At 40.5% G+C, this 13,716-nt stretch overlaps 1 protein-coding gene across 1 annotated transcript in view; it reads left to right on the top strand.

Annotated features, from left to right (window-relative positions):
- The window catches only part of CLVS1 (clavesin 1), a 132,816-nt gene that overhangs the window by 91,573 nt on the left and 27,527 nt on the right, over positions 1-13,716 (top strand). Inside the window, exons 4-5 of the mRNA XM_038393260.2 lie at positions 9,111-9,221; positions 10,838-11,073. Coding sequence (XP_038249188.1) covers positions 9,111-9,221; positions 10,838-11,073 — 347 coding nt within the window. The remainder of the gene's footprint in view (positions 1-9,110; positions 9,222-10,837; positions 11,074-13,716) is intronic.

Below are 13,716 nucleotides of genomic sequence, written 5' to 3'. Positions count from 1 at the left end.
TGCTGCCACTGTTGTCTCATTGCCCTCCTGGACCTGGAAGACTCTCAGCTGCCTATTCATGGGTGGTGGGTGAACCATGGGCTTGGGAAAGCTAGCCCCCGGCACGGCCCACCCCTTCTGCCTAAGGCCCTGTCCCTCTAGCCCCCCTTCCCCTGCCAGAACCCAGAGGGCCCCCCCGCCCCCGCAGCCATTCGGGTCTTGCACAAAGTTTCAGTGACATTCCTATTTACTCTGAACTAGTTTGCCCATTGTTATAAGTAATGAAATCCTCTTTTCTCCATTGTCATATTTGTTACATAAAAGTGATGGATTACAGAACAAGTCTTAGTCCAGCAATGATATTCCCGTTTTATACATGACCACAACCATAAGCATGATGGGGAGTTTTGGTTTAAAGTTAATAGATCTCCTGAGATGAAAAGCAAGTGCCAACAGACCTTCCTTAATAGCCTTTTGTTTGGTTGTCTTTATCCACTTTAACCAATGCTATGGGCATTTTTCCTCTCTGTGACATTTTAATAGAAGTCATTCAGTGTCTACTTTCGTCATGTCTGAAATTCTTTGAGCCAAGAATACATGAGCAGATACTGCAAGGCCAATGTGAAGGAAATACAGAATAAAAGTGAAAAAGAAAAGTAGTACTTGTGGCACCTTAGAGACTAACAAATTTATTTGAGCATAAGCTTTCGTGAGCTACAGCTCACTTCATCGGATGCATTCCGATGGAGTGAGCTGTAGCTCACGAAAGCTTATGCTCAAATAAATTGGTTAGTCTCTAAGGTGCCACAAGTACTCCTTTTCTTTTTTGCAAATACAGATTAACACAGCTGCTACTCTGAAACCAGAATAAAAGTGCTATACTAGTGGTGTAGATTTCTTCAACAATATGGCTCAGGAAAACAATGCATGTTTAAGGAGACTGACTCTACAGAGGTGTTTCCCTTTTAAAGTAGCTTTTTGCTTTTACAGTTCCTGATGTATGTCAAATTAACTGGTGTACTTTATCCACTTTACCCCTGGCTGTTTGCATGCACTCATGTGTCTCCCTTCACTGCCCTTTTAAATCTGGTCAAAATGACTCAGTGTTTTCTTCTCTGTCCCCCAGAAACACAGTGCCCCCATTCTTTGACCTATTGATTTGATATCATAACTGATCTATTACCTTCAGGTCAGGCTGCAAAGCTCTTCTGTTTTCACAGGCTTTCTATAGGATAGGAAATAACTAGGAAGGGAGACTTTTAGTCTGGATAGTTTGGGGTAAGTTGTAAATGTTGTGTATTGGTCCAAATAATATCATATGTATTTTGCATTACATTTTTTCAAATGTGCCTATAGTTCAGTGATAGCCACATTTTAAATACCATCTAAATAAAGAAACATCAGTCCAAATCAGCTTCTTGCATTAATCACCAGTAAACCAGGATAATATAATGGCTAAGTGCAAACAATCAAATCTGTTCCCGGAGAGGAAAAAGAGCCTCCTATTTATTCACAATTAAAGCAGTTACTCCCTTAGCTCAAGTGGAAGAGGCTTATACTGGGTCAGTCCCCTCTGATGGCTATGGTATGTATATGTGGCCACCATTTGTTCCTTCAGAATACTGTGCTTACTCAAGCTAGGCAAAATTCTCTGAATTTAGAATTTTTGACTCAACTTTCCATCCAAAACTCAATTTTTAGCCATCTTCCTCTCTCCCTGAAAATTTTAATTAAAAAAAAATCAGGTTTTTCAATTAGTGGTTACCATTAAAAGGTCCACATTTAGCCACAGTTGGCTCCCTTTTTTTGTCTAAAATACCCCACAGTTATTTTTCCAAATATAAGGAAATGACAGGGGTCTTTTCACTGTGACCACATGTTGACTTTTAATGCTGGATACTGTGCTAACATTTTACTTTGGAAGGTTCTGTACCAGGACACAGGCCAACATGCTATATGTTGCTTCATTGCAATACGAGAAAGGTGCTGCACTACTGTCAATGCCAGCCTTACCTCATGCCTCCCAGAAGCGACTTACAACAGACCACGGTAGAAGATCCTAATCCAGTCAGCAAGGAGGACAGGGTTCATGAAAGAAGGGAGAGGAAATTGGGAGCTGTTGCAGGAGCTAGTGTGGTGACAATAATCAAAGAAATATTATTGACCTGGAACTCTGGCTCTAGGCATAGCTATAACAGCAACAACATGAAACCATGTGGACATCTTCAGGTAAAAAATCATTTAACCAACAGACAAAACTATAACAGCTTTTAATCATAAACATTGTCAGGGTCAAGTAATTTCGTCCCTTTTATCACTGGCTCATCCCAGTTCAATCCAAGCTTGAAGTTCCACCTACAATGAACCACCAGAGGGTAACACAAAGACAAACAGAATTAGCTTCGAGGCCTTGACTACTCTCCTAAGCTTATTGCTAAGCCTGCTGTCATGGAGAGGCTTGGAAACATGGTTCCTCTTAGAAATCTGGCATCTATATAGTTCCTCTGCTGTTTTGAGGATTTCAGATGAATAATTGTAGCTAATAGTTCACAGTAGGTTTGGTAGCTCAGAGAGTTTTGTTAAGTTCTCTAGTCTATTTCTGATTACTCAGTATAGCAGTAGCATATGCATTCATTCAGCAGACCTCTAGAACAGGATTCCATATAGCACCCCAGGAGTTTTATGGCTTCAAGTTAAACCTTAAAGTACTTCCAGATCTGATGGTCTTTTGGTTGCCTCCTGTCAAGGTTCCTTCCCCACTCTGAACTCTAGGGTACAGATGTGGGGACCGGCATGAAAACCCCCTAAGCCTATTTTTACCAGCTTAGGTTAAAACTTCCCCAAGGTACAAACTATTTTACCTTTTGCCCTTGGACTTTATTGCTGCCACTACCAAGCGTCTAACAGATATATAACAGGGAAAGAGTCCGCTTGGAAATGTCTTTCCCCCCAAAATCCTCCAAACCCTACACCCCCTTTCCTGGGGAAGGCTTGGAAAGGAAAAATCCTCATCAATTTGCAGAGGTGAACACAGACCCAAACCCTTGGATCTTAAGAATAATGAAAAAGCAATCAGGTTCTTAAAAGAAGAGTTTTAATTGAAGAAAAAAAAGTAAAAGAATCACCGCTGTAAAATCAGGATGGTAAATACCTTACAAGGTAATCAGATTCAAAACATAGAAAATCCCTCTAGGCAAAACCTTAAGTTACAAAAAGACACAAAAACAGGAATATACATTCCATTCAGCACAGCTATTTTATCAGCCATTTAAACAAAACAGAATTTAACGCATATCTAGCTAGATTACTTACTAAGTTCTAAGACTCCATCCCTTTTCTGTTCCCGGCAAAAGCATCACACAGACAGAGAGAGCCTTTGTTTCTCCCCCTCCTCCAGCTTTGAAAGTATCTTGTCTCCTCATTGGTCATTTTGGTCAGGTGCCAGCAAGGTTATCCTAGCTTCTTAACCCTTTACAGGTGAAAGGGTTTTTCCTCTGGCCAGGAGGGATTTAAAGGTGTTTACCCTTCCCTTTATATTTATGATACTTCCCCACTACCCCAACATGTAATTTCAAAATTTGTATACTCCGCAGGGTTCAGAGGTATAATCAAATAATCTTGCAGACTTCTTCACTGGCAACTTTATCCCCCCCACCACCACCCCCACACCCTTTAAAAGAACAGGGAAGCTACATTTAAAAAAAAAACAACAAAAACATATTAATGTAAGTTAATGGGTCAGATTTTATACCCACAGATGCTAAGAAATTCAAAGTTATAGTTTGACACCCACCAAAACTTAGTCACAGTGAGCACACACCTATATGACACATAATACAGAGGATACAGAACTGCTGGTATTATAGTACAAAATGCAGATAAGCAATGCGTCCCGGTAACTTTTGAATTCCTCACTTCTGTTTTATAAAATCTCAACCACACTGTTGAGGGGTTTTTTGTATTTAATTGGACTGCATGTTATTTTGGAGAGAGGACATGTATGCATGTGACACCTCTGCCAGGATTCCAAAGTGAAGACATGACAGTTACTCAAGCTAGAAGTCGTACCAGAGGCTGATTTGGGCTGAAAGTTAGTCTGAGGTGGGGGAAACCCAGTATAACCATTTTTAGTATGCTTTTTGGAGTTTTGGATATTTTTAAAATTCTTAAATGGTTCTGAGCTGCTTCAGCAAAATAGGAGGAGGAGAAAAAAGTGAAAGAATTCCCCCTGCAGCCCCAAGGTTACCTTAAAAGCTATTTGGTTAGACCATGTGATATGTCAGTGTGAGTCTAGCACAAATTAAAGTTTACTGAACAAATCTGTGTCCTTTACCCTAATCGTTGGTACCATCTGCCAATTCACGAACAGATGCTTTGTGGGCCCTCATTAATTTGCACTAATGACTGGGAGACCTATTGTCAATTATTGAATTTTGTGAATTAGTCAGTATGGCAGGAGAACAAAAACACACACAAAAACGCTGGAATAGTGGATCCCAATGTTCACTTTATACTTCAGTTTTCAATATGATAATATTTCAGCATATACTAGTGTATGTACTTAGGTATGCTACCAAAAAAAGGCAAAATCTTATTTGACTAAGATTTAGCTATAGCCCTCTATTATTAAATCCTTCTTAAAAGAGAGGACTTTTGGTGAGAATCGTAAGGCTCGTAGATTAGCCAGGGGAAAATTAACGAGTTCTTACAGTGTTTTTTTAAAATTGAATTTAGTGCAGGGAGAAGCTGTGAGATTGAACAGGAAACCTTATAACTATCCACCAAACCTGGGCAGTACCAGTACAAGCCTCCCCAGCACCCTGAGTCTGAGGAACTGTGCTGGTGGGGGTAGGAAAACAGTCAGCCCCCATGCTCATTCAATGGGTAGACAAGCATAAACATTCACCTCAGCTGGCTAACACAACCTGCCCTGTTTACATGAGGGCTTCAAAATGTGTTAAAGCACGTTAGCCAACATGTTTTAAAATACACCCTTTAGCCTAGCCTACATATAGCCATAGGCCACTGCAGAGGCATCAGACAGCAATAAGTTTCACTTTCTATCACTACCGAACTAGGCTAGTTTTGGACCTGGGACCTAGAGCTGAAAGTCTCCTTACATCACTATGGCACCAGTCACAGTACTTCTCTGTGGAGAAACTGTTACTGAACTATTAATACTATCTGTGGAAGCTCTAAACCATTATAGGGAATGATCAGATGTACTGAGAAGCAAGAAGCTTTAGTTTTTGTGCTCAATGTAGAAAAAAAATTACCTGATTATTTTTTATTTGCGATTAAATGTAGGCAAAACTGTGTTCAAATAGAAGAGGTTGTGCATTTATTTGCATTGATGAGGGGATTTTTACACAGATTGCACTGGACTTTTGAAGGAGATATGATTTTGCTTTTTGATTGCAAATGGTTGTACACATGCATTGTCATTAGCGATATGTTTGAGTCACAAAATTCAGAACTGGAATGTGATTTCAATCTGAACTTTCCCAAATTTGGAAGTTTGTTTGGATTTTGTGTGTTGGTTCAGATCATTGGTGGTTGAGTTCGGAAGGTTTGGATCCAGTGTTCCACCTCAGACCCATTTCTAACTTTTATAGTCAGAAGATTAACTTCCCTCTCTAATATCCTTTGGTGTCAGAAGATTTTATTTAGTGTTAGAAAATCATCTTGATTTTTAGCCTTCAGCACAAAAGAATGAAGAAAGAACAGTAGAAGGTTTCTGTTGTGCGTTCACATGGAAAAATAAATAAATAAATAAAAGAACACGGTGATGGAGGGAGTGGGAGGAAGTGGTGAAAAATTGTCTCTCACTCAACTCATAGATATTCCTCCCAAGTTATTTAACATAATGTTATGTGCTTGACAGTTTTCAGTCCCAGACTGCTGTGTATTGCAGTGCGGAGGTGGCACATAAAACTTGAGGGAGGGAAAGAACTGAGTTATCCTCCCTTCTGATCTCTGAACTAGGAGAGTCTTGTCTTTACAGCACGAAAGGAAAAGGTATATTGAGGTGGATGTGGACATCACAGTTTTCTTGAAAGTTCCACTCTGGCACTTCAGTGTTTATTTTTGTTACTAACTTCTTTGGAGAAAAAAAAGCACTGGAAAGAGAGAGAGAAAGAAACACAAACAAAAAAGAGGAATTCTGCAACAGAAAGTCTTTTCTACAGAACCAGTCAAGTCAATACTAGAAACAAAAGGTTTCCTACAATCTGTGTATGATGCTGTCAAATTTGAGCCCCATGGAGTGAGATAAGTACATAGATAGCTAGTCTGAGAAATCTGCAGATGTCACAGTTTCATCACCAGTGCAGAAACTGAAAGACTCCTACTGATTTCAAATGGCTTTGGATCTGGTCATTAATGCATTTCCAGACTTATTTGCAAGATGCAGTCCCTGCTCCCAGAAAACTCAATGACAAAATTATCATTGATATCAATGGGAAGGTTTAGGCCCAAATTTTGTAAGAAAGACTCAGCTAGAGAAAAGATTAAGGGTCTCTTTCCCAGCATGGATTCAAATAAAATGTACTCAAGACAGACAAAAAAAAAAATCTTCTCATTATAAAATGCACATTCCCAAGGAATCACAAAGGCACAAGAAAGACAAAGAATTTCTAAAAGCACAAGCTCTCCAACAGAAAATCAACTTTAATTACTTTCATCTTGCCTCAGAGAAATCAGCAGAGAGTCCAGGCGCGATCAGGGAGAGATCTCACACATCTTAGTGCAACTAGCTAAAAACAATGCAAAACACTTCTTGAGACATGAGCCTTTCTTTCAAATATATTTCTGCTATGATAGGTGTCTTTGTAAAAATAGTACACTGGCATTCCAGAGCTCTCTCTCAGCAATATCCATATTGAATGTACAGAGTTGAAAAGAAAAATGATGTGTCTTTCTAACTGATAGCCCTACAAACCCAGGCTGGGATTTGAAAGTCAAGCTGGGCTCTTTCCTGTTCATAAAGCCCAGTAATAAAAACTCTGCAGGATGCTGCAGCAAGCTGTCCTCTGTACCCCTTGGGGAATCCTATTGCCTATTGGGATTTCCACAGGTAATTAAGGCATAAATTGTTTAAATGTGAATGCATTTAAACAATGTGGTTGCATGGGTGGCTTCACTATTGTACTTAGTATATCCCATTGTACACAAGCCAGAATCACTGACCTCCAGGGCTGTGTTGCATTGATAGTAGTAAAACTTACTTTCCCCACTAACTTATATGTGCCAAGTGGAGGTATGCCAATATACACCACTGACCACCTGGCCCATATAATTCTGAATGCACATAGAATATAAATTTACTTTGGGAGACGGTGCCATTAGAGCTGGTCACAATATTCTGAGTGAAATGTTTTATCATTGGCAAATGGAGTTCAGTTGAAATTGAAATTTGCCATAGGAAAAGAACAATAGTAGGTCATTTGAACTAAAACATTTGGTTTTGGGTCAACATTAATCTCAGTGTCTGCTACCATGATCTACCATGGTGATTTATGGGAGTTGTAGTTCCAGGTCCTTAATTCCTCTATGCTCTTTTGCTTCCTGACATGCATCATCTCTTATGTTGCACTCCAGTCTTTCCCTGTGGCTGAGCTACTGGGAGAGACAGTCTGCAGCTCTGCTACAGAGACCAAGAATGACCCAGAACTACAGCTTCCATGAGGCACTGTGGTGGCTCAAGCAGACACAGAGAATAATGTCATTCTCAATGGAAATTTTTCAGAAATTGTCATTCTGTGAAATGTTTCTATATTTTGACTTTTCATCCCAAATTGGGACAAAAGCAAATATCAATATATGGGAATTTCCCATGGGATGGAAATGCCATTTTCCAATCAGCTTCAAGTGCTCTTTTTACATTACCCTTGTACAGAGCAGAAATCCACTTTTGGCTTTGCCGAAAGTTCATATATTTCCATTTTTTTCCAGGTGCATCTACTTTAAGGGCCATATCCTCGCTGGTGTTAATCATCATAGCTCTACTGAGGTCAATGGAACCACACTAATTTATAGTTGCTGAGGAGCTGGTTCTAAAATTCTTACTGAATGCTATAGCCATAATGGAAATAATAATTGCCTCCCTTTGGAGCTGGTGACAAGCAAAATGTCTCAATAGCGAACGTATCTTCTTAGTTATTTACAAAGAGGCCCCAGTTCCTGTCAGAAAGCAGCCAACTTGCCTCTCTCTGTGGGTGTCATCAGCACATATATGCAGCAGCCGTTGCACTACTTCCAAAAGTGAAAGGAGCCTAGCCTGTTTCCTGATAGACCCTGACATTTGCATGATGTGAATGTAGATACAAAATATCATTTACAATGTACCTTTAAAGAAACTTCAGTAGCCTCCTATTTATTATGTGTACCACATTGCAGTAGCATCCTCTTGCACCTATGCAAACACCTCTGTTACACTACTCTACCTGAATGTTAATGCTTGGATATTTATACTAAACCTCAGCAGCAAGCACTTGGTGGTGTAAGTTTCCATGGTGCTGTCACATGCTCTGTCTCTCTCTCTCTGTCAACATCTTCACATATCAGCATTTCCTACCCACCTTACTCCCCATAATGTGCTGCTCACTCACACAGAAAGTTCAGCTATTGTAATGATGATTTAAGGGGGAATGGAATGGGGGAGGGGCAAGGGTGGCAGAAAGGGTGAAAAAATGAGCTGTGTGTTGGAATGTAAGTGGGAATTTGCAGTTCAGTTATGTAACACAATAAGGAATTAAAATTAGTCCCCTCAAGGGATTTTCAGGAAACAAGCTGTATTCGTCACCCCTGCTGCATTTCCCTTCTCGGCACACTGCAGTGTGCTGGAGTGGAGTCTGAAGAAATTTGGGCAGAGAACTTGATATCTGCTTTTTTTTAAGCACTAGAAACCAAGGTGTAACTGCACTGCGGGAAATGGGATAGTGGCTCCTTAAAACAGTGCATGTGTTTCTTAGTCCTCCTGCACTACCCATCCCCCCACCACAAGCCAACTGCTGATTAAATGGTGTATCAGATAGTAAGATGCAAACTTGTTCCTCTGACTTTAGTCCAGCTGGCTGCCTGACTAATTTGGTGCATTTGTTAATTGCCTTCCCTTTCTTTCTTTTCTACAGGACAGCTTTCCTGCTCGTTTTGGGGGAGTCCATTTTGTCAACCAGCCCTGGTACATCCATGCCCTGTACACGCTAATCAAACCATTCCTCAAAGACAAGACAAGGAAAAGGGTAATTAGAGGGGGAGAAACCTATGAAGCTTCAGACCCAGAGTAGCTTGAATAACTCTCTTCTTTCTTTGCTTTATTCTTTTTCTCTGTTTTTTTTTTTTTTTTTTGAATGGGCCTCTGAGAACTGCAGCTATGACTGAAGCCTCAGCTGGAGTTTGCAATTAGCCTAGATTTAATCAATAATTCAGCAGAAGTAGGTTATTTTCAGAATTCAAGTCAGGGCCCAGAGAACCTTTGATTACTTACAAAGAACAGGCGCTATCCTATTATACAGTGGACAAGGCATGCCTATGGACGGAGGAATTATTTACTGAGCTGTGACAGTGGAGGGACAGGCACAGTCTCCCATTGAAGCCACCCATATGAAAAAGCTTCCATAGAGCTAGACCTCTGCCCAGTGAGATACCATCAACTCCAAGGAACTTGCCAGTTTTGCTTCTTCAGCAGGTTGCCTTTCTTAACTCCCACTGGGGTCCACAAAAACTTCCACTTCTCTACATCAGCTCACGCAGCAGGAAGCGAAGCAGGTCTTTGCTGAAGAGATGTACCTGGATTAGTGGACCTCACTGTCCTTGTCCACTTTTATCCTGAAGTCCATAGTCACGAGAATGGATCTCAGAAAGGCACCAAAATCTCGCCTGGGCTCCATTTGAGGAGTATTGAACAGGCTGAGAAGTCCTTCCGTGTGAAAACATGTCTGGATTAAAGAGTGGAAGGATAACTGGAGCTGAGCAGTGTTCAGATAAAACCATAAATTACTAGAAGCTTTGTGTGGTTCAGTGTTTTGTTACAAATTCAGAAACTGAGGATAAATTCAAAGAAAATTATTCAGTTACATGGACTTGGGTCAGTTTATAAATGTGTTGAAACAGCACAAAATTAGCAATTTGTGCAATTTTGATGAAAAATCAGTCAAAACGCCATGTTTTGTTTGAATCCCAAAACAACTCACTTGACTGGAGAGAATGTGGATCCAAATGCAGAAAAATGTTCACACGTGACCCTTTGCACACCAAAACTACTGTTTTGAACAGCTCTGAAAATACATAGGTCTAGATTTTGGGGCCTATCTGAAAAAGACAGTGATTCTGTCACTAAGCTGGACTCCAGGTTTAATTGCTACTGTACCAGTTTCAGCTCATTGCCTTTATGTTCAAGATCGTCTTGATCTTGTTCTAGTTTATATCTCTGATCTTGTCTCCTCTTGCTCCCTATGCTCCCTTACAGACCTCTCACCTTTCCCATCCCTTTATTATCTTCTCTCACTCTCTTCTTCATGCTCTCTCTCTTGTGGCACCCAATAATAGAACCATATCCCTCTTCTTCAGAGCCTGATTTAGAACTTAGAACTTAGAACTTCCAGGAATCTTTCCTCCCTTCCCTCAAAAATAATTCCACAACCCACTTTCCCTGGTTTTATATGATATCTTGTGGGAATGGCAGAGAACATCTCTAGTACCATATTTTCAGCATTGACTTCAATGACAGCAGAGTTAAGCTAACGCTGAGTGCTTTTGAAAAGCCCCACCCATAAATTGCAGAGCAAATTCACAGCTCTAAATGATAATGCTTTATGAAATAAGGAACTGACTGTGCCTTCGTTTTATTTTGTTTCAGATCTTTCTCCATGGTAACAATCTGAACAGTCTTCACCAGCTAATACACCCTGAATGCCTGCCCTCTGAATTTGGAGGTATTCTTCCTCCTTATGACATGGGAATTTGGGCTCGGACGTTACTTGGTCCTGACTACAGTGATGAAAATGACTACACTCACACTTCCTTCAACGCGATGCACGTGAAGCACTCAGCCTCCAACCTAGAGAGAGGGTTCTCACCGAAACACATGACAAGGTGAGAACTGGCCATGAGTGCAAATTCTGTCATGTTGTTTCACATTATAGGTTTTGTATTTAGTCATCACCAGTCTAATGGTTGGACTAACCCAATTTAGTAAGACACAGGAGCTCATTTTGCTGAAGCTGAAAGTAAGGGGCACTTTAGCCTGAAAAGTGATTACTACATAGCAGTGAAAGGCCAGTGTCTTGGCAGTACCATAATTACTTCTCTGATTACAAATGATTGTGAACAAAAACAAGTTGAAATTAATGAGGCCCTTTACATTGTATTCAATGAAAAAATATCACAATGGAATGCCATTTCCATGGCATAATATACAGGATTATTTCTGTTCTGTTTTACATTCACATGTTGATTTGGTACATGCTGAGCACATTTGTCAATGACAGATTTTAGCTCCCTGTAATGTACTACTTGTAGTTGGTGTATAACAAGCACCGTAGCCCTCTAAAAACTGAATAGTCTCCTTCAGGTGCCGGCCTATGCAGTCACTACCAATTATCTGTTCAGCTAGCAAAGCTGGTCTCTTAAGCCTACAGGAAGACCTTTACTTTTGGATCTGATGATTGTGCATAGTGCTTCCAAAGCTTAAAATGGTAGTTTTTAAATCCACGAAGCTAACTAATTTGTACTAATTGACTGGTGCGGGACCCAGTACAGAATAGTGAGGTTTGTGGATTTCTGAGTATCATTACAAGGCTGTGCTGGATGACACCACACTCTGAGGTCTGCTCTACATTACACAGACCTATATTGCTATAGCTACAGTAGAACCTCAGCGTTACGAACACCTCAGGAATGGAGCTTGTTCGTAACTCTGAAATGTTCCTAACTGAACAAAATGTTATGGTTATTTGAAAAGTTTACAACTGAACATTGAATTAATACAGCTTTGAAATGTTTCTATGCAGAAGAAAAATGCTGCTTTTAACCATCTTAATTTAAATGAAACAAACACAAAACAGTTTCTTTACCTTGTCAAATCTCTTTTTTAAAACTTTCCCTTTATTTTTTTCAGTAGTTTATGTTTAACACAGTACAGTACTGTATTTGCTTTTTTTTTTTTTTTGGTTTCTGCTGTTGTGCTGCCTGATTGTGTACTTCCAGTTCCAAGTAAGAGTGTCGTTGACCAGTCACTTCGTAACTCTGAGATTCTACTGTTCATCACTCGGGGTGTGAAAAATCCACACCCCTGAGCAAAGTAATTAAATTGATCCAACCCCCCCGGTAGACAGTGCTATCTTGGCGAGAGAGCTTCTCCTGCCAACATAGCTAACGCCTCTTGCAGAGTTGGATTAACTATGCTGATGGGAGAGCTTTCTCCTGTCAGCTTAGAGCATCTTCATTAAAGCTTTAAGTGTAGACTTGCCCTAAGAAAAACTCAACGATGGAGGGATACGTTGGCCCCTGGGGAATGTGACATCATCTCCTCTGGTCTCACCAGCTGTGCAGCAGCACATCCTCTCTACTCTGTACTCCACTAAACTGCAACCCACTACTTTGCTTTCAGTGAAGATTGCATCTATGTTTACCTCACTGGTGACACTTGAGGCGTTTACTACTCACAGACCCTGCATCAGTGTGTGTGACAGGAATAGGACCACTTTTTGTAACAGTGGAATCCAGCCTGACAGGACTGACAAGCCATAATGACATGCAATTAATTACATCTCTGGAGAGGGAAAAAGTATTTTTTTAAAGCTTCCCACATAAGAGAGATTCCACATTCTTATTCTGCAAATCTAGGCCCTGATCCTGTAAAGCAGTAGTGGGCAACCTGTGGCCCACTGCTTCCCGGAGCTCCTATTGGCCGGGAATGGCGAACCGTGGTCACTGGGAGTTGCGGTGGGCCATGCCTGTGGATGGTCAATGTCAGCAAAATTGTGTCATGGCCCGCAATCAGATTACCTTGATGCCCACCACTGCTGTAACGATTTATACACATACACATGCTTTGACTGGCTTCAGTGAAACGTCTCACAGCATACAAAGTTAACCGCATCTGTAAGCCTTTGTGGAACCAGGGCCTTAGCCTGCAGATAACTGGCTGCTTATCCACCAGAGCCTGGCACTAGTCATTAGTGTATTTTTAGGGGCAAGTGATTTCTTGATCTTAAATCTCCATTTTTCATATAATACAAATGAGTTTTTCCCCTTATCATTTAATCATTCTCTTTTTCTCCTCTCAGAGAAGCTCTGCTTCTCCACAGGCATCATAAAATCTTGTCTCTTTTAAATCAAGGCATAATTTTGTTTAGAATTTATCAGATGACCAACACCTGCTGTGTGCTTAGAGAGTGGCTAAAAAATATACATATATCTGACACTTTTAGTCAAATTTTCACGTGTGCATATCAAACTACATAACACCAGAGATAAGAAAATACCCCAGGAAGTCTAGGATGATGGCAAATGGTACAGGTACAATGAAGAAGAAACAGGTACATGAGCTGCCTCAGAGATGCAGAACTGAGCCGAGTTTTGGAATACTAATTAGCAATGAGACCACAACAGTACCTCCCTCCCCCATCCTCAGCAGGTTTTTTCCAGTACCATGAAATTGCACAAGATCTCTTCTTGTAAACAACTTCATGTTTATTTTAGCAAATGCCAGTCTGTGTAAATGAGGAAAACATT

The sequence above is a fragment of the Dermochelys coriacea genome, chromosome 2 (assembly GCF_009764565.3).
Source record: "Dermochelys coriacea isolate rDerCor1 chromosome 2, rDerCor1.pri.v4, whole genome shotgun sequence".
NCBI lineage: Eukaryota > Metazoa > Chordata > Testudines > Dermochelyidae > Dermochelys > Dermochelys coriacea.
Note: the sequence above shows the minus strand (reverse complement) of the source record. Positions and strands in the feature narration are given on the sequence as shown.